Source organism: Centropristis striata, chromosome 3 (genome assembly GCF_030273125.1).
Source record: "Centropristis striata isolate RG_2023a ecotype Rhode Island chromosome 3, C.striata_1.0, whole genome shotgun sequence".
Lineage (NCBI taxonomy): Eukaryota > Metazoa > Chordata > Actinopteri > Perciformes > Serranidae > Centropristis > Centropristis striata.
The window spans coordinates 5,948,240-5,967,360 of record NC_081519.1 but is presented as its reverse complement, the minus strand read 5'-3'; the positions used below and the strand labels follow the sequence as shown (position 1 = coordinate 5,967,360).

The following is a 19,121-nucleotide window of genomic DNA, read 5'->3' as shown; positions in this document are numbered from 1 at the left end:
TAGACATCTTACAGTAGTAAACATACAGCATGAATTTAAATTTATTTAACACTCACAGGATTGACGGTTTCATAAATATCTCCGTCTGATCTTCAAAGCACAGTCTAGTCAGTTAGTTAATTCAAGCAATGTCTAAATCCAAAAGCCTGTTGACTATAACTACTTGCAGCTATTGGTTTACAATTAACTGCTGCCATTTGCATGCAAGGTAGTTGGTAACTGGTAATGGGTTCTTGATTAACTAATGAAATAAGAACACAATCCCTCTGATCTCCCAATGAATGGATTACCTGGCTCTCCATTATAGTTGTAACACTCAGACCTGTGAGAACAGGGAAGTTGTACTGGAACAGAAATACATGTTTAGGCTTTTTTTGACTATAGCACTGTATACTGTGATGATACGGTGTGTTAACAGGCTTTAATAGGTTCCAGTGAGCCCAACAGGTATGGAAAAAGGTTTGTGGACTTCTTGAAATATCAAAACAAAGCCAATACTCTCTAAGCCCAAACTATGAAGAACTAAAACAAATACTTACATGTATCTGTACATTAGACAAAACTTATAGCCCGCTATTCACATTTTCTCTTGTAATACTGGACTTTAATGAGGCTAACCCGCTTTAGGTTGCAAAACAACAACATTGCTTTACCTTTATTTAACCCCCTGAGAATGGTAGATGCTCTTAGGCTTGACTTCACACCTCTGTAAGAGGATCATCTCAAGGTGTTAAGTTTGTCTTTATGAATTCCAAAGCCTGACTACAGCAATACTACGTTAATGATGAACACTATCCACATGTTTAATTTCTCAAAGCAAGAAAAACACAAAAGAGGATAGCTGATCGTGAAATGCATATTCTCTTTAAAAAAAAATTCTATACATACAACAGTTCCTGTGCGTGCTGCCAGTGAGTGAAAAAGTATGAGGAACAGTATGCTACATATGGGTACAATGAAGTTTTATCTACCACCATAATATCACAAAAAATTATGATGTCACCTCAAAGTGCTGGATTGGTGTATAGCGCATCAGGTCACTGGAGTTAATGTCCTGCATGAACCTACTTTTTTTATTAACCTTCACCATAGGCTTTATTTTCTTTACCAGTTTTGCATGCTTTTAGCACTCTGTCAAAGTTAATAAAATCATGAAATTTGGTTCTTGCATGTGTTAACACTTAACTGAAATGATGGCTTAACAATACATTCCCTAATACTGATGCTCAGGATGAAAAAGGGAGGTATTTACACACTGAATACTGCTAAATACTGCCATCAATGTAAGGAAGCCCAAGGTATTTGTTGGGTTAACTAGGTAAAAGCGTTGCATCTTTAAAATCGAAATATTATTTGCTCTGAAGTGGTGAACCAGCTCTTGCTAATTTCCCTTACTCTAACACTGAAATTGCACTCATGGTACAAATGTTCGTTTGGGAGGAAAGATTTCGATATAAATTAACATGCATTTCAGTAATATAATGCTTGAGTTCAACTTTACGCAGACGATAAGCAACTTTTTGTCTTTGTGATATCACATTATTATTAATTACAGAAAGTCACATGTTTTAGAAAATGCATTAGCTCCATTTAAAATCTACCAGTACATTAAAAAAAAAAAAAAAATCCAACTACAGTGTCTATCTATCATGTTTGAAAAATGAAAACCATCCTGTCTTCTTCTACAGCACTGGTGCAGCTGCAGCACGGCTTTGCCATCTAAAGTGGCCTCCGCTCTGAAATCCTATTAAGATATTTGAATCCAGCCTAACTGGACAGTGTGCTAATCAGATCAGTCCGAGACTTCCTTTAATTGTAGTAGATTAAGGTAGTATAAAGTCAATTAAAAGTGGATCTATGGAGTGGAATTTGTCTTCATGAAAAATAGATGTTTTTCTGATTTTTTTTTCTGATTCATTCATTATTCCAATCCTGAAAAAACAACACCTGTTCTGTTGTGCAAGTAGTGATTATATGACAGATTATATGACAGATTAGAAGCACGAAAGCCCCCTTGGTTTATGTTCTTAGCTCCCCCGGGGACTATATAACCATTGCTGTAGTATACAGATTCTTGGCTGCATTGACAGTGCTCCAGGCTACCTCTGCTCTGCTCTGCCAATACAAATCCTATCTTCCAAAGATGGAGAACGGCACAGAGGGTAGGAACTTCTATATCCCCCTGAACAACAGAACGGGGCTTGTGAGGAGTCCTTTCGAGTATCCTCAGTATTATTTGGCAGATCCATGGTTTTTCAAACTTCTGGCTCTCTACATGTTCTTCCTGATGTGCACTGGTTTCCCCATCAACGCTCTGACACTGCTGGTCACAGCTCAGAACAAAAAGCTCCGGCAACCCCTGAACTTCATCCTGGTCAACTTGGCTGTGGCTGGATTGATCATGGTCTGCTTTGGATTCACAGTCACTTTTTATACTTCCATCATGGGCTATTTCTCCTTGGGAACACTGGGCTGTGCTATTGAAGGATTCATGGCTACACTTGGAGGTAATCTTGTGAACAATGTTGATATGCCGCTATCATGTACATAGATTGCGAAAAATGTAGTTCTTTCAGACTTTTAAGTCAAGTCTGTAAGCCTAAGCACAAGGTGCTCATAACAACGTCTGTTTTCTTCTTTATCAACAGGTCAAGTGTCTCTGTGGTCTCTTGTGGTTCTAGCTATTGAACGATACATTGTGGTCTGCAAACCCATGGGTAGTTTCAAATTTACAGCCGCCCATGCCGCAGCAGGTTGTGCATTCACCTGGATCATGGCTCTCTCCTGTGCTGTCCCTCCTCTTGTTGGCTGGTCAAGGTAATTCCCCAGTGTCGATCACAGATGCAAGGGTGCCTGGGCTAATGACTGATGTTGGAATGTGGTGTTGTTACTAGAAAAGGTCTAGTAAGGACACAACACAAGCAGTCACATGATCACACAAGTAATCAAACATCCACTTCAGCCTTGCTGTTAATCTGGAGTGGTGTTAACCTCTGTTTGTTTACAACCTGTGTGCCCTTGATACCTACCCTGATGGACTTTCTTCTTGTAATGCAATTTAACTATTAGTATTGACCAGTCATGTTTGAGGAAGCTTTGGATGACTGTGGGTAATTATCCTTGGCCGAAATGCAAACTTTGAACCCATTGGCTATCATCTGACCAAGGATTATCTTTTTATTAGCTTAGCTAACGTAGCTTAACTGGCAATTTGTGATACAATCTGGTCCACTCTCGCGTTTGGATTTGCTAATTGGACTGTATAAAATGACTGACGCATGGGAAATGGAAGACAATAGTCTTGGCACTGATATCCATTATCTGGATATCTGCTGGCTACACAACAACCTCAGTTTTACATTTTATATATGCATCCCACATTTTATGTTTTTATTATATTTGCAGGTACATTCCTGAGGGTATTCAGGTTTCCTGCGGACCTGACTACTACACTCAAGCCCCAGGCTACAACAACGAGTCATTCGTCTTGTACATGTTCAGCTGCCACTTCTGTGTTCCTGTCTTCACCATTTTCTTCAGTTATGGAAACTTAGTGTGCACAGTGAAGGCGGTAAGAAAGATTTATCTAACATGATTGCTTTTACTGCATATGAAATTGTAGTTTTTTTAAGCTTATAAATATTAAAGAATATTGAATGAAGTATGTTGACCAAACTTTCAGGCCGCAGCAATGCAGCAGGAGTCAGAGTCCACCCAGAAGGCTGAGAGGGAAGTGACACGCATGTGCTTCTTGATGGTGCTGGGCTTCCTCGTGGCCTGGACTCCATATGCCAGCTTTGCTGCATGGATCTTCTTCAACAAAGGAGCTGCTTTCTCAGCCACAGCCATGGCTATCCCTGCCTTCTTCTCAAAGAGCTCAGCGTTGTTCAATCCTGTTATATATGTGTTGCTAAACAAACAGGTCAGTTTAAGGATCAAGGTTGTGAAAAATCTTTTGTCATTTTTAAATATATGACTAATCTTTCGACTCATCTATCATTATAATTCTGAAGTCCTACTTCATATATATTAGCTAAACAATTCAATTTGGTCTGATATCTTACCTCTGGATTTTTTCTTTCAGTTCCGTAACTGCATGCTCTCTACAGTTGGAATGGGCGGTATGGTTGATGATGAGACCTCAGTATCAACCAGCAAGACAGAAGTCTCTTCTGTCTCTTAAACTTAATAACTTCCCAACTCCAGACATCCTCCTTCCTGATTTCTTCCTGCTTCTGAATGCCTGTCTTAAAATGGAAAAGAATGAATGGATACAAGCAAAGTACTTTTTTCCTGCAACAAATGGACATTGATTTCAGTATACAAGATACAACATTTTTTGTCTTTGCAGATTCTTCATTAGTTTGTGTCTTTGATAACAACTGGACTCCAAAAAACACACCTCATCTGAAAAAGAATCAAGCAAAAAAAAAAAAAAAAGAACACCTGGAGGTGTGAGTGGTTATGACAAGGAGAGGTTAGCATATCTGTTGGCCTCTGTCATAATATTCTGTATATGTTTTATAAACACAAAAGTGTTGATAGAAGCTATTAAATGCATTAATGAAAAGACTTCTTGGTTTTTGGTATCTTTCTTTAATACACAACTTTACTTTGAAGCTGAGATTTGTAAGGATTTCTATTGCAATTATTCTTATTTGCTTATAAATAACAATTACCTATTAAACCAATACTAAAACCAATGCTAAAAAATAAAAAAACATAACTTTGGAGGACTTAACAAAAATATGCAGCAGACTTTATTCGGTTTAAGGACATTTTGGCAAAAATGTGTCTTCTTAGGTGCTGACAGGTATCATGGCACACAATAACTATAAAATTATATATTCAGTGATATAGTATAATTGAAAATAAATTCACAAATTGTTATACATTAAATAATGAGACAGAAATGTTTAAAAGGCTAATCCAGGAAATAATTAGAATCCGTCATCACAAAAATCTATTTTTTAAATGTTTTTTTTTCACCCATTTTGTTTGGAAAGTCAACCACTGAAGCTATAAACATTCTAGGACAGTATATTTTATCAAGACTTAGAACACCGAGGTTTGTGTTAACCCCGCTCTTATGTCTTATCTCTTCTCAAGCCCTACACATGCCTCTGCATCCTGCCTGTGGAGAGGGTCAGTGCAGGAGGCATCTGACAATAATGACGTGTTGGATTAAAGGATCATGATAGAAGTAGCATTATGGTAGAGCAATAAATCAAATTAGTAAGGACAAGAGATAAGAGCGTGCAGGATGGTGTAGTGGTTAGCACTCATAGCAAGAGGGTCGCTGGTTTGACTCTGGCCTGCTGCTCTACTATGTGGAGTTTGCATGTTCTCCCCATTTCAGTCAGCTGGGATCGGCTCCAGCCCCCCGTTGCCCGAGTTTGGATAAGCGGTTAAGGATAATGAATAAAAAAAAAAAATACATTTTATGGCCCTAGAACAGGGGTGGGCAATTAATTTTCCCAAGGGGCCACATGACCAATACCACGAAAGTCACGGGGCAGGACCAACACTCTGAACTAAATTCTGCTCAGTATTAATTTAACCGCTTTATGAAATAAAGTAAATTATCTAGTTTTGAGCTGTTACTGATAAGAACACATGTTATGGATGGATGGGGGCGCTACGTGAGTGAGCGACTCCTGACGGGCTTCACGTGTGTGTGTGGGAAAAGTGTGTTTTTTCGGTACTTCTACTGCTTGTCTTTGTTCGTCTTTTGGAGGGCAGCATGTTAATAGCAACAGTTTTTTCCCTGGTCTATCTCTGGCTTTTGATCATCGGTCCAAGGCATGTAAACGGACTTTATCAATCGCCGTTCACTGTCAGCCCAGAGAGGCTCACCTATTCACGGGAATACCTGCTGGAGCTGGGCCGCCGTGAGCCACTGACAGCCGCTCAAATATCCCCCATCACAGACAATATACCTCTCGAACTACTCCGTGGACATAAAAGGAGACGGATACGAAGGAAAAGGGGGTCAAGAGGAGGGATACGGAACAGGCTGAGGAGGAGAGGGAGCCGTCTACCTTTACCTGCAATAACGCTGTCAAACGTAAGATCGCTGCGGAATAAGACGGAGGAGCTCTCCACACTCATCCAGTTTGACCAGGACTACCGGCAGACTAGTCTCTTCTGTTTTACAGAGACATGGCTGACGGAGGATACGGAGTTCTGTCTGGATTGTTTTAAAATCATCCACTTTGACAGGGATGCAGCGAGAACACGGAAGTCAATTGGGGGCGGGCTCTGTATGGCTGTCAGTCACAGCTGGGCAACAAACATCACAGTGAGAGAGACTGTCTGCTGCAAACACTATGAACTGATGACTGTGTCGTTCAGACCACACTATTTACCAAGAGAATTTTCTCAGATCACTGTCATTTTAGCATATGTTCCAGGCCCTGATTTTAACCTTGCTGCTGAACATTTATCTGACCACTACAACAGAGTAGTCAACCAAACTGGAGAACAGCCTGTATTTCTGCTGGGGGATTTTAACCGGTGTGATGTCACCACACATCTGCCAGACCTAGAGCAGTATGTTACGACCCCCACCAGAAAACAGAATATACTGGATATGTGCTATGGCAATATTCCTGGTGCATATACCTCAAAACCACGACCCCCACTTGGCCGTTCTGACCACAATGTTATTTTATTGCTTCCCACATACAGATCAAAGCTAAAGACAGGTGAAACCATCACAAAAACAATAAAGGTCTGGAATGATGAAACAACTGAAGCACTGAAAGGCTGCTTTGAATTGACAGACTGGGATTTGTTTTTTGACACCTGTGATAATGATCTGAACATGCTAACTGATGTGTTAACCTCCTACTTTTTATTTTGTGAGGACACAGTGACACAGACTAAACAGATAACTATTCACCCAAATAATAAAAAATGGATTACAAAGGACATGAAAATCTGCCTAGTCCAAAAGAAAGCAGCATTCCTGCAAGGGGACACACTCAGAGTGAGGGAGTTGGAGAAAGAGTTCAGAAGGATGGCTAGGCTCTCAAAAATCAATTACAAGAACAAGGTGGAGCAAAAATTAACATCTGGCAATGCAAGGGAAGCGTGGCAGGGTCTAAATACTATGATGGACAGAGCTGCCAAACCCGCAGTGGCCAGCCTTCCGGACCCCGCCCCCTTTGCAGAACAACTCAACATCTTCTTCGCCCGGTTCAACAACAATAGCACTCCACCCAACTTTGACTTTGACTGCTCAACCACCATCTTCCCCCACCCAGCCATCACCATCAACAAGCAGCAGGTAACCTCCATCCTTCACCGGGTCAAACCACATAAAGCCTCTGGCCCTGACAAGCTCAGAGGCAGGGTACTGAAGGACTGCTCTGCTCAGCTAGGTGGAGTGGTCACCAGACTGTTTCAGTGCCTCTTGGATTCAGGAAATGTCCCCACAAATTGGAAGGAATCCACCATAATTCCCATCCCCAAAAAAACTCCAGCTAAGGAGCTGAAGGACTACAGACCAGTGGCCCTGACCTCCGTGCTGTGCAAGTGCATGGAGAGAATCCTGTGTGACCTCCTGGCCAAAATGCTGTCACATAAAATGGATCCTTTTCAGTTTGCCTACAGGGCAAAAAGGGGGGTTGAGGACGCAAGTCTCACATTGCTGAACACCGTCACGAAACATTTGGACTCCCCTCACCCTCACACCAGGATCTTATTTATGGACTTCTCCTCTGCTTTTAACACTGTGCACATTGACACCCTGCTGTATGCTCTTTTAGACCTCCAAGTTCATCCCACACTGGTTTTATGGATCAAGAGTTTTTTAACTGACAGGCCACAACAGGTGCTTTTAAATGGTTTTAAATCAAAGAAGCTGATTTTAAACACAGGTGTTCCCCAGGGTTGTGTTTTATCTCCCGTTCTCTTCTCTGTGTACACAAACAACCTCACCTGTAACAGTGAGGGAATGAACCTTTTTAAATATGCAGATGACATGGCCCTGGTGGCTCACCTGACTGACACCACTGCTCTGGACCGGTATCAGCAGGCTGTTGAAAACCTGGCACAGACTTTTAACCAGCTCTGTCTTGAGCTAAATGTCCAGAAGACCAAAGAGCTGTGCTGTGGGGGCAGAAGAGAGTCAGCAACCGCTCTTTTTAAACCACTCAGCATCCAGGGTCAGCTGGTGGAGCAGGTTGAGTCTTTTAAATACCTTGGAACTGACCTGGACAACTGCCTCTCCTTCTCTCAGCATGCAGACACCATTTTTAAAAAATCCCAACAGCGCCTCTACCTGCTGAGGAAATTAAGGACTTTCAATGTCAGCACACATGTTTTAACTCTGGTCTACCAGTCCCTCATTGAATCCATACTCACTTTCAATATCTCTTCCTGGTACAGTCTCCTCTCATCCAAACACAAGACCAAACTTTCCCGTACAGTTAACCAGGCCGGCAAAATCATTGGAGCACCACAAACCCCCCTCTCAGAACTGTACAGCCGGTCTGTGATCAGGAAGGCCACCCTGATCACAGAAGACTTTTCTCACCCCCTCCACCACTGCTTCCAGCTGCTGTCATCAGGCAAACGCTATAAGGTTCCACTGGCCAGGAAAAACATCTACAAAAAATCCTTCGTCCCCTCTGCAATAACCACCCTGAACAACAAAAAATGAACACTCTGTTGCTTTTAACAGCCCCCCCCCCCCCCCCCCTCCTTTTTAGCATGATTGTACACTTTTTTGTGTTTTTAATGTTTGTTTGTTTCTTAGTGTTTTTTATATGAGCCTGTCAAAAATGAATTTCTGTCACTCGTGACAGACAATAAAGTTCGATCTATCTATCTATCTATCTATGTTAAGACTGTTAATTTGGAGTAAATCAAATACAGCAGTAACCAGTAGTAAATACTCCAATCACTAACATTTATGTTAAACTCAACTGTAAATGACATTTAGCAAGGTTCCTATAGGTGTTTAATTATATAGCTTGTTTTTGATGTTTGTACATTTTCTAGGTGTTTTACAATGTTGTGATGCTTTTATTTTGAAAAGGTGCTGTCCAGTGTGAAACGGGTGCTTTTATTTTGAAAGGTAGTGACAGGAAATAAGTGGAACTGTTAATATGAAAAATGAACGGTAAATAATAACGAGTGTGTTGTATAAAGTTGATATAAAGTATGAAAAAGGCTTCTATAGTGGCTGGCTGACAGGACACAAGGTTTGTTAAAGTTTATTTTCTTCTGTCATATATAGCCTATTAGCGGCTATATTTGTTGTTTTAACTAGGCTATAGTAAAAGTGCTTGTTTGCTCAAGTGCTAATGCTAATGTTTGTCATTGTTTTCCCACCTCGTAGCTCTTACGGTGGATTCACAAGGTGACCAAGGAATTTATTAACTTGTTAATTTATTACCTTCATGCAAAAAGCAATAGGTGTTTTTGACAAGGTACCTCGAGTAACTCAGTTATACGTAAATCGCCTTCAAAATAAAAGCACTGCGGTTGTATTTATTTGTAATTTCTGGGCCAATGCCCAGGTCTGCCCTAGGATGTTTGTAGCTTCAGTGGTTGACTTAAAAAAAAAAAAAAAAAAAAGGGTTAAAAGAAAACATTTTAAATCATTTTTTAAATGATTACTTCTATGCAAATGCAAATATACTATACTATGCAAATATGATACACATTGTTGACCTATCAGCAAGCTATTGCGAAATGTAGTTAAACTACTAGTATAATCACTTGTCCTTTACTACCCCCTAATAATCACCTTTTTACATGATTGGCAGCCTGTATTTTTTTGGCATGTTGTTTGAAATTAACTCAATGTGACAACACATATTTATGCATGCATTTATTTATCTATGTTCATTAATATATACAAAGTTTACAGTTCAGGTTGACCAACCCAGCAAGTGACAGAAACGTGGAGTTTTACAACTTATACAGTTGCTCAATTAAAAAACAAAAAAAACCAAAACCCAATACAAAGTGTGTTCCCATTGATGAAACAGAAAGAAAAGAATATTGTTGCATTCAAACCAAATTTTCTTTCAGGATGTTGAGCAGATTCCATAATGCAAAATAGTTTAAATGTTTCAGTGAGTAACCTCTGACAGCAAGAAGAGTCAAAGTGAGCATTCACAGATCTTACCATTATTTGCAATGATTCTAAATCACATCTACATGACAAACACGTTCCAACATCCTTCCAATAAAAAAAACAAACAGAAAATGCAGTTTCTGATTTTGTTGCTGGAGCTGTTCATCACTGGGCAAGTACTCCAGACATCCCTGATCTTCACTTAGTCCACATCCAGGTTTATTCACAACCAAAGAGACCATCGAAAGGAAAATGTCCAGGTGTACGAAAATGTCTTTGTATTTAAGAGACGGAGGACACTTCTGTCTTGCTGGCAGAGACTGAGGACTCATCCTCCACCATGCCGCCCATTCCAACAGTGCTCAGCATGCAGTTACGGAACTGAAAAAGAGAGCAAAGCAAAATCAGAAACGAGTTACATAGTTCAGGACTGAACAAAGAACAGGAAAGCAAATACTAGAAAAAAGACAATATACTGAACCAACCTGTTTGTTCATCAGCACGTAGATAACAGGATTATACAGGGCTGAGCTCTTTGCAAAGAAGGCAGGAATACCTGCTGTCGGGGCAGTAAAGCTAGCTCCCTTGTTCATGAAAATCCAACCGGCAAAAGATGCGTATGGCACCCAAGCTACCAGGAATCCAATGACCATCAAGACGCACATGCGTGTCACTTCCCTCTCAGCCTTCTGGGTGGACTCTGACTCCTGCTGCATTGCTGCGGCCTGAAGTGTTGGAAACCAGGAAACATAATCAGAATTCACAGCAGAGACAGAAAAAAGCAACCATAGAATAGATGCATTTGCATTTTGAATGAGGTACACATTACATGAATGCTAAACTTCACTTACAGCTTTGACTGTCAGCACAAGGCTTCCATAAGTGAAGAAAATGATGAAGACGGGAAGGAAGAAGTGAACGACAAACATGTAGATGACGTATGACTCGTTGTTGAAGCCTGGAGCCAGAGTGTAGTAGTCAGGTCCGCAGGAGCACTGCATGCCCTCAGGAAGATACCTGTGTGAGGTCCAAGAAGAGAAATGGTTGCAAATCATTAACACTTCAACAAGTTCTGCATCTAAAGTATCTGCAAACCTCATAACTATGCTTCTACACTTTTGAGTGGTTCTTAATGTTTTTAAATCTAGATATTTTACGTCATATTTAGTAAATACAATATTTAAGTAAATACAAAGGTGATTTACCTGGACCAGCCAAACAGTGGGGGTCCAGCACATGCAAAAGCCATGATCCAGGTGAAAGCAACTCCAGCTCCTGCATGAGTGCCGGTGAACTTGAAGCTTCCCATGGGTTTGCAGACAACGATGTATCTCTCAACAGCCAAGACTACCAGGGACCAGAGAGCGACTTCACCTGTGAAGAGAAAAGGCATCTTAGACAAGAGCTTCACAAATTCTCAAATAGCCTTTCATGTCATTATAGCTGCTCTGTGGTAAAGTATACTTCATACCTCCAAGTGTGGCCATAAATCCCTCAACAGCACAGGCAGTGGCTCCAAGAATGAAGTAGCCGTTCACAGCAGATGTGATGGTGATGGTGAATCCAAAGGCGCACATGATCAGTCCGGCCACAGCCAGGTTGACCAGGATGTAGTTCAGAGGTTGCCGGAGCTTCTTGTTCTGAGCCGTAACCAACAGGGTCAGACCGTTGATGGGAGTTCCAGTGCAGATCAAGAAGAACATGTAGCAAGCTAGAAGCTTGTACATGATAGGATCTGCCAAATAGTACTGTGGGTATTCAAAAGGACTTCTAACAATCCCAGTCCTGTTGGACATGGGAATGTAGAAGTTCTTGCCTTCTGTGCCATTAGGCTCGATTCCTCCCTCCCAAACCATCTTCAATAGTCTTGTTTTGTTGAGCTTCTTTAGCTAAATACACCAAGACTGCTGGTGGACAGAGCATGGAGTGTGTTTTTATACCCCACCACTTAAGCAATTATTACATTGCCAAAAGAGGATTAAAAGACTGTGAGGAGAACCAGTAATTAATCTTATCACTGGCTGTGAGGACAGGAATGCATTTGCTCCACATAAGACCTTCTCCTAATCCTGCTTAAATAATCAACCTGATTCACTCAACAGTTCCCGTGACATCATGAATACAAGCTAATAAGTCTGGAATCATTCGTCTATATACATGTAGAATAAGTATGACATGAGCCTTTACTTTGAGAGCTGAAACTAATAATAATATTACATCCATACAGCAACAACATTAAATACTATGTTTCAGGCATTTCCTTGCTCTCTTTCCTTGACTGCTTCAAACTATGTTAAATGGTTGTCTTTATGATTTCTGGAATGTAATATAAAATGTAAGCCATCCTGATTATATACCGATATACTGTTCTTAATTTTACATTTCTTGTGGTGTAAACTGTTTCATATTATTATTGCTTAAATTGTTAATACTTTTATATTTCTTGTTAATATTGCTTGTTTTTATTGTGTGTTAATTTCTTGATGCTTCTATTTTTGCTGTACACTTTGCTGCTGTCACACTGTAAATTTCCCCGTTGTGGGACTAATAATAACAATAAGGAATATCTTATCTGATCCAAATCTTGCTCCATATGGAGGACTTGTTAGTGCCATTATCCTCATTGATTTATATTCAGTTGCTCTCCTGGAATGACCTGGCAATGGTAACAGGTTGGAGTGAACATGTCCTAAAATCTAATTTATGTTCATTGAGCCATAGTAACACTATAATTGGCAAAGGTAATTCAGTATCAAATATGTTGCCTATGGTTTATCTGAAGGGAGCCCATTCTTAAAAGTCAGTAAGTCAAAGAAGTAAATGCAAGCAGATAATAATTGTTGGACCACTGGATTACATTGGTAGTAGAGCACAGACACAATAGCATTCTTAGTCCACTGTAAAACAAAATGTTTCCCATTAAAAATGTCAAATTTACAGATGATACACTATTTTGAATATACTGCAAGGAAAGACTGCTAAATTATTACATTTACAATGAATTTAAGGTTTCTGCTTGATTGCTTGAAGGCAGTCTTCTCACTTCCTTAATGTAGGTTGTGGTTGTTTAATGTAGGTTTTTTGCTTGTGAAAAGTAGCATATTGTTTGTGAAATATAGCTTTGTGCTTGTTTGTGATAGTGTTTTTGCTTGCTTAATGTAGATCATGCTTTCGTAATATAGTTTTTTGTGCTATTTTAATCTGTTATTTTACTTGGTAATGTAGTTTTGCTTCCAGTAATCCAAAGTGCCTTTGGATTAATTAGGTGTGATTAAGGTTGTTTGAAAGGGTGTGGCTGCTAATAACTTCTGTAATTAACACTAACACTGTAAGTGGATAGCCGAGTGATCCACTCAAATCTTGAGACAAGCTCATCTTTACCACCCACTCATTGAAGATGTTTACCGAATCAGGGAACAGAACATCTATACATCCCTGTCCAACAGGGATAGCGAGACGTCTTTTAGAATAATCACATTTTTTATCTGTTAAATCATTGTCAGTTTCCGTGCATTTCTCCTGATCTGAAGATGAACTTCAAGTTTCCTGAACCAAGATGCTCCAACAACCTCTCTTCTATATTTTGGTTAGCGTACTTGTGGGAGGACTGATGATGAGGATTTGGACTCACCATCTCCATCACACCAACTGGCTGCCCATGCTATCCATGGATTCACCACCACACTTGGAGGTAAAGGAAGATGATTTATGAGAGATATTAGTTGCCTTTTACACTATTTAGTTCTTAAGTTTTAGATTTTGATCTATAAAATGTGGGAATAAATCAGCTAATTTTCTGTAGATGGAAAATGTCTACAAGTCGTTGGAGATTACGGAATGAGAAGATGATGCTTGAATTTCAAGTTATCAGGTTTTGAAATTATTTTATTTTTATTTTATTTTTATTTGAAATTAAATTGAAAAACCAATTTACAGGATGAAAAACAAAAATAACGATGTTCTAAATATTGAGGCATATTTAACTAGTAATTTGTTATGTTTAGACAAGTTTATAATCCTAAAGTAAACAGATGCACAGGTGAGTGTTGAGGTTCTTGTATGGCCATCCATAGGGCCTTGAACATCACATTTGACGGCAGCACCATGCAGAGTCATGATACTCAAAAGGCTGAGAAGTAAGCAACATGTCTTGTCATCCAAACTAAAGCTCCATTAACTGTCTCGACAGCAGTAATCCCCAGCACATTTGCAAAGCGCTCAGCTCAGCAGTTATCTGTAATCTGCTATTGAGCAAACTGACTGACGGGCTGTTTTTATCCATTTATACTAAAAACTGCCGTCAGGTTTGAAGGATACGTTTCCTTAAAAATGATCACCAAAATGACACCATTAACTTTAATGGGAAAACAGAAATTATCACTGATTTTTATATTTCCAAGAAAGATTTCCTCTTAATGGTACATAAACTGCACATATATAATGCTTTTCTAGTCTTTGAGACCACTCAAAGTAGTCAGGACCAGATCTGAGAAGAATGGGGACACATCGAACAAAAGCACCACATTTTTTCCACATGCTCTCCATCACTTCATCAAGATTGCGGATCGGAGATGGCAGCCATATAAAGTCTATGAGAACCAATATATCTTCCAAGCCACTTAGAAGGTCAATCTTGGTGTCAAAATATACATTTTCTCTGTCAAGGAATCATTTAAAGCTATTGAGAATTACACTAGATATTTGATCAACTAAATATGTTCATTTTCGCCATGTATTTAAGTAATTTCCAAGTTCCTAAGCGGTCAGACATATATTAATGTAGGTCATATACAGCACATGTATTCTGAATAATGAATAACATGCATACATTTAATTGAACTTTTTTTTTTTTTTTAGCTCCACTTGTATTATTTGTTACATTTACAACTACAAATATCTGTGCAATTCCAGTGTGCCTTCTTGCATGAGCAACTTGCACCACAGCCACTTGCACCTTTACAACCACACTTGACCAGTTCACTGTTGGCTTTTGACACAATGAATATAATGCTTCACACACTGATTAGGAACTGAGTTGAAAATTACGTATACATGGCCAAAATGAACATATCTATTTGATCAAATAATCATCTAGTGATATTCTCAAGAGCTTTAAATGATTCCGCGACCCAGAAAATGTATATTTTGACACGAAGATTGACCATCTAAGTAGCTTGGAAGATATATTGGTCCTCATAGATTTTATATGGCTGCAAAAAATTTGGTGTTTTTGTTCGGCATGTCCCCTTTATTTCGCGAAGCTGCCTAACTAAAGTGCTTCACACTACAGACTACAGACATTCACTCACTCATACTGGTGGACGAGGCTACCCTAAATGGTGCCACTGCCACAATCAGGATTTCATTCACACACTGACAAACGCAGCAATTTGTGTTCAGTATCTTGCTCAAGGATACTCATATAGGACACGTAGGCTGCCATGGTCTAATTGACCTTCCTATCACTGGATGACCACTCTACCAACTGAGCCACAGACTCGCGATAACAATATCACGATAACATACTCAAATCTGTGGACTTTTTTCAGCAAAACATTTTAAAAATGCACTGAAACAGAATGGGGTTCAGAGGGTTTATTTACATGAAGTAACCAGCAGTGGGAAGTGAAATCAGATCTATTACTCTAGTAAAAGTACTTAATAACTTAAGTGCGTAATTCATTTATAGAGTAGAAATACAACCCAGTTTATAAAGTGCTGTTTAAAATGTAAATAAAAACCGAACACATCAGATTTGGTGTATGTTTACAATCTGTTTGAACATTAAAAATACTGTCTTTGTACAGATGCCAATTGAATATATGTCACAAAGGATTAACAAATGATTGCAATTAAAGAAATTAAAAGTACTCATGCAGAATGGCCTATTTCATAATATATTACTGACCCATTAATTTTGCATTACTTAACTGGTACAGCTTAAAAATATGGAGCTCATTTAACTACTGTATATACTGCTTGGAAGCTGAACCTATAAAAATGTATTCTAAGGTATTAATATATTTATAGTTAGGGCCACGGGGCAATCGGACCGAGCACTACTGTTATACTGTGGATTTTTTCTTCCTCTTCTTCCGTACACAATTTTGTCCCGCTACTATATCAAATTGTGCGGTTTGATCGGGATCGGTATGCTATTACTTTCCTCTACGGAGTACGAATTTTTCGCGATATAAATCGCGAAAAACTGCCGAAAATTTTGCATTGAAGTGAATGGAACGGCCGAAAAAAATTAGTGAAAAAGAACAATAATTGGAGATTTTCAAACGTCTACTTCTCCGGCATAATTTCACCTAGAGACTCCATTTAAAGTTTAAACAGTAGACACAAGTCTTGTGTATTGGTGTATTAATCCACGTTTTGATAGGTCATATAGTTTTTTATCAATCCCTGTTCAATGACCATGATCATTTTTGGAGAAATTTGTGTCACAGTGTGTGACATCATCGCGCAGAGGGTAGAGGGATAGAAAAAATTATCCAAATATAAATTTGAAAACTGCGCTCCAGGCCGCAAATTCCACTCTACAGGTTGTTTAATGTAGGTGTTTTGCTTGTGAAAAGTAGCATATTGTTTGTGTAATATAGCTTTGTGCTTGTTTTTCGTAGTGTTTTTGCTTGCTTAATGTAGATCATGCTTTCGTAATATAGGTTTTTTGCTTTTTCAACCTAGTTTTTTACTTGGTTAATGTAGTTTATCTTCCAGTAATCCAAAGTGCCTTTGGATTAATTGGATTTGATTCAGGTTGTTTGAAAGGGTGTCGCTGCTAATAACAACTGTAATTAACACTAACACTGTAAGAGGATAGCTGAGTAATCCACTCAAATCTTGAGATAAGCTCATCTTTACCACCCACTTACTGAAGATGTTTACCGAATCAGGGAACAGAACATCTATACATCCTTGTCCAACAGGGATACCGGGACGTCTTTTAGAGTAACCACATTTTTTATCTGTTAAATCATTGTCGGTTTCTGTGCATTTCTCCTGATCTGATGATGAACTTCAAGTTTCCTGAACCAAGATGCTCCAACAACCTCTCTTATATATTTTGGTTAGCGTACTTGTGGGAGGACTGATGATGAGGATTTGGACTCACCATCTCCATCACACCAACTGGCTGCCCATGCTATCCATGGATTCACCACCACACTTGGAGGTAAAGGAAGATGATTTATGAGAAATATTAGTTGCCTTTAACACTATTTAATTCTTAAGTTTTAGATTTTGATCTATAAAATGTGGGAATAAATCAGCTAATTTCCTGTAGATAGAAAAATGTTCAAGTCGTTGGAGATTACGGAATGAGAAGATGATGCTTGAATTTCAAGTTATCAGGTTTTGATGTTGAAATTAAACTGAAAAGCTATTTACAAGATGAAAAACAAAATAACAATGTTCTAAATATTGAGGCCTATTTGACTAGTAATTTGTAATACTTAGACAAGTTCTTGTATGGCCATCCATGCCTTGAACATCACATTTCATGCCTTCAGACGGCAGCACCATGCAGAGTCATGATACTCAAAAGGCAGAGAAGGAAGCAACATGTCTACAGAAATAATTTATACATTGAAACGTGGGAAAATGTGTCTTCTCACTCATAATCCTCTGGTAAAGCTGTCAGAGTAATAGTTTGGGCGTAGGACGCACAGATGCGCCACCAACATGCACGAACAACCCCATTGACTCCCATATTAAAAACGCAGGAAGATTTCTGTAGAAAAGCATATTTAAAAGTTTTTCAGATCGCTCTTACAAAGCTATTTCTTCATTTTTCTTCACAAAAACATATGTAGCTGTTCAGGAAGAACTCAGGACGCTCAAAGTGAAGTCGGATCAATGATAGGTATTATGGTTTCGCCAAAAATGCTTTCTGTTCGAGGCCAGAAATTCCAGTCTGTCCACATCTGGCTGCTGTCACTGTGCAGGAACATTCTACACCAGCAGTTAACTCCGTTGATTGCTCTGCTCTGATTGGTCGACCCCAAAGCCTTTCATCCTTTGATGTATCTCTCACAGAAAGAGAGACCCAGACACACACAAGGACGCACACACACACACACACACACAGGTCACTTTATGTGATTACGGTTACAGATACACACAAGCACACACACATGCGCGCATAAGCGCGCACACTCATCCAGATACTTGCTTGCTGAACGTGCATATTTTCACATTTTGGCAAAAATGTGTCTTCTTAGGTGCTGACAGGTATCATGGTACACAATCAACTCTACTCAACTTTATTTGTAAAGCACTTTAAAAACAACTACAGCTGCAACAAAGTGCTGTACATAAACAAGCAAACAAGAAACAATAAAATGAATAAAACAGGAATAAATAAATAGTTATATTGCTTTTAAAAAAAAAAACAATTTAAAAAACAATAAATAAAAGCAAACCATAAAACACTAAAACAAGAGCAGAGTCTCATGTGCGGTTGAAAGCCAAAGAATAAAAATAGGTTTTAAGATGAGTTTTAAAAATGGACCGTGATGAGGCTTGTCTGATGGGCAAAGGCAGCTCATTCCACAACAGAGAAAGCTCTGTCCCCTCTGAGCTTTCGTTTTGACCTCGGTACCTCCAGGAGCAGCAGATTAACTGACCTGAGGCACCGAGCAGGAGCGTAGGGGTGGAGGAGCTCAGAGAGGTAAGGCAGGGCGAGACCATTTAAAAATTTAAAAACAAATAAAATAATCTTAAAATGGACTCTAAAATGCACAGGCAGCCAGCGGAGGGAGGCCAGGATGGGAGTTATGTGCTCCCACAAACTCCAGTTAAGAGGTGAGCAGCCGCGTTCTGCACCAACTGGAGCCGTGCGAGGGAGGACTGGCTGACTCCAAAGTACATAGAGTTACAGTGATCCAGCCGAGATGTAACAAAGGCGTGGATTACTGTTTCAAAGTGCTGGTGCAAAAGAAAAGGCTTTACCTTAGCCAGCTGCCTGATCTGGAAAAAGCTGGACCTAACAACAGCACTTATCTGACGATCTAATTTAAAA

The 19,121-nt window shown here is 39.4% G+C and overlaps 2 protein-coding genes across 2 annotated transcripts; one reads left to right on the top strand and one right to left on the bottom strand.

Annotated features, from left to right (window-relative positions):
* Positions 1-2,038: 2,038 nt before the first annotated feature.
* Positions 2,039-4,556, top strand: LOC131967696 (green-sensitive opsin). Its single transcript, XM_059328663.1, has 5 exons — positions 2,039-2,507; positions 2,649-2,817; positions 3,406-3,571; positions 3,683-3,922; positions 4,085-4,556. The coding sequence occupies exons 1-5, from the start codon at positions 2,144-2,146 to the stop codon at positions 4,181-4,183; spliced, it is 1,038 nt and encodes a 345-aa protein (XP_059184646.1). The 5' UTR covers positions 2,039-2,143; the 3' UTR covers positions 4,184-4,556.
* Positions 4,557-9,582: 5,026 nt separating this feature from the next.
* Positions 9,583-11,949, bottom strand: LOC131967680 (green-sensitive opsin-like). The gene is made up of 5 exons (XM_059328662.1): positions 11,565-11,949; positions 11,299-11,467; positions 10,945-11,110; positions 10,579-10,818; positions 9,583-10,474 (listed from the first exon to the last, which is right to left on the bottom strand). The coding sequence occupies exons 1-5, from the start codon at positions 11,947-11,949 to the stop codon at positions 10,376-10,378; spliced, it is 1,059 nt and encodes a 352-aa protein (XP_059184645.1). The 3' UTR covers positions 9,583-10,375.
* Between the last annotated feature and the right edge of the window lie 7,172 nt (positions 11,950-19,121).

Excerpts from the sequence above, each read along its gene's own strand:
- LOC131967696 (XM_059328663.1), top strand. The coding sequence starts at position 2,144 with ATGGAGAACGGCACAGAGGGTAGGAACTTCTATATCCCCCTGAACAAC. Across the intron at positions 2,508-2,648 it reads ATTCATGGCTACACTTGGAG|GTCAAGTGTCTCTGTGGTCT; the intron begins GTAATCTTGTGA and ends CTTTATCAACAG. Across the intron at positions 2,818-3,405 it reads CCTCTTGTTGGCTGGTCAAG|GTACATTCCTGAGGGTATTC; the intron begins GTAATTCCCCAG and ends TTATATTTGCAG.
- LOC131967680 (XM_059328662.1), bottom strand. The coding sequence starts at position 11,949 with ATGGTTTGGGAGGGAGGAATCGAGCCTAATGGCACAGAAGGCAAGAAC. Across the intron at positions 10,819-10,944 it reads TTGTGCTGACAGTCAAAGCT|GCCGCAGCAATGCAGCAGGA; the intron begins GTAAGTGAAGTT and ends CCAACACTTCAG. Across the intron at positions 10,475-10,578 it reads ACGTGCTGATGAACAAACAG|TTCCGTAACTGCATGCTGAG; the intron begins GTTGGTTCAGTA and ends TCTCTTTTTCAG.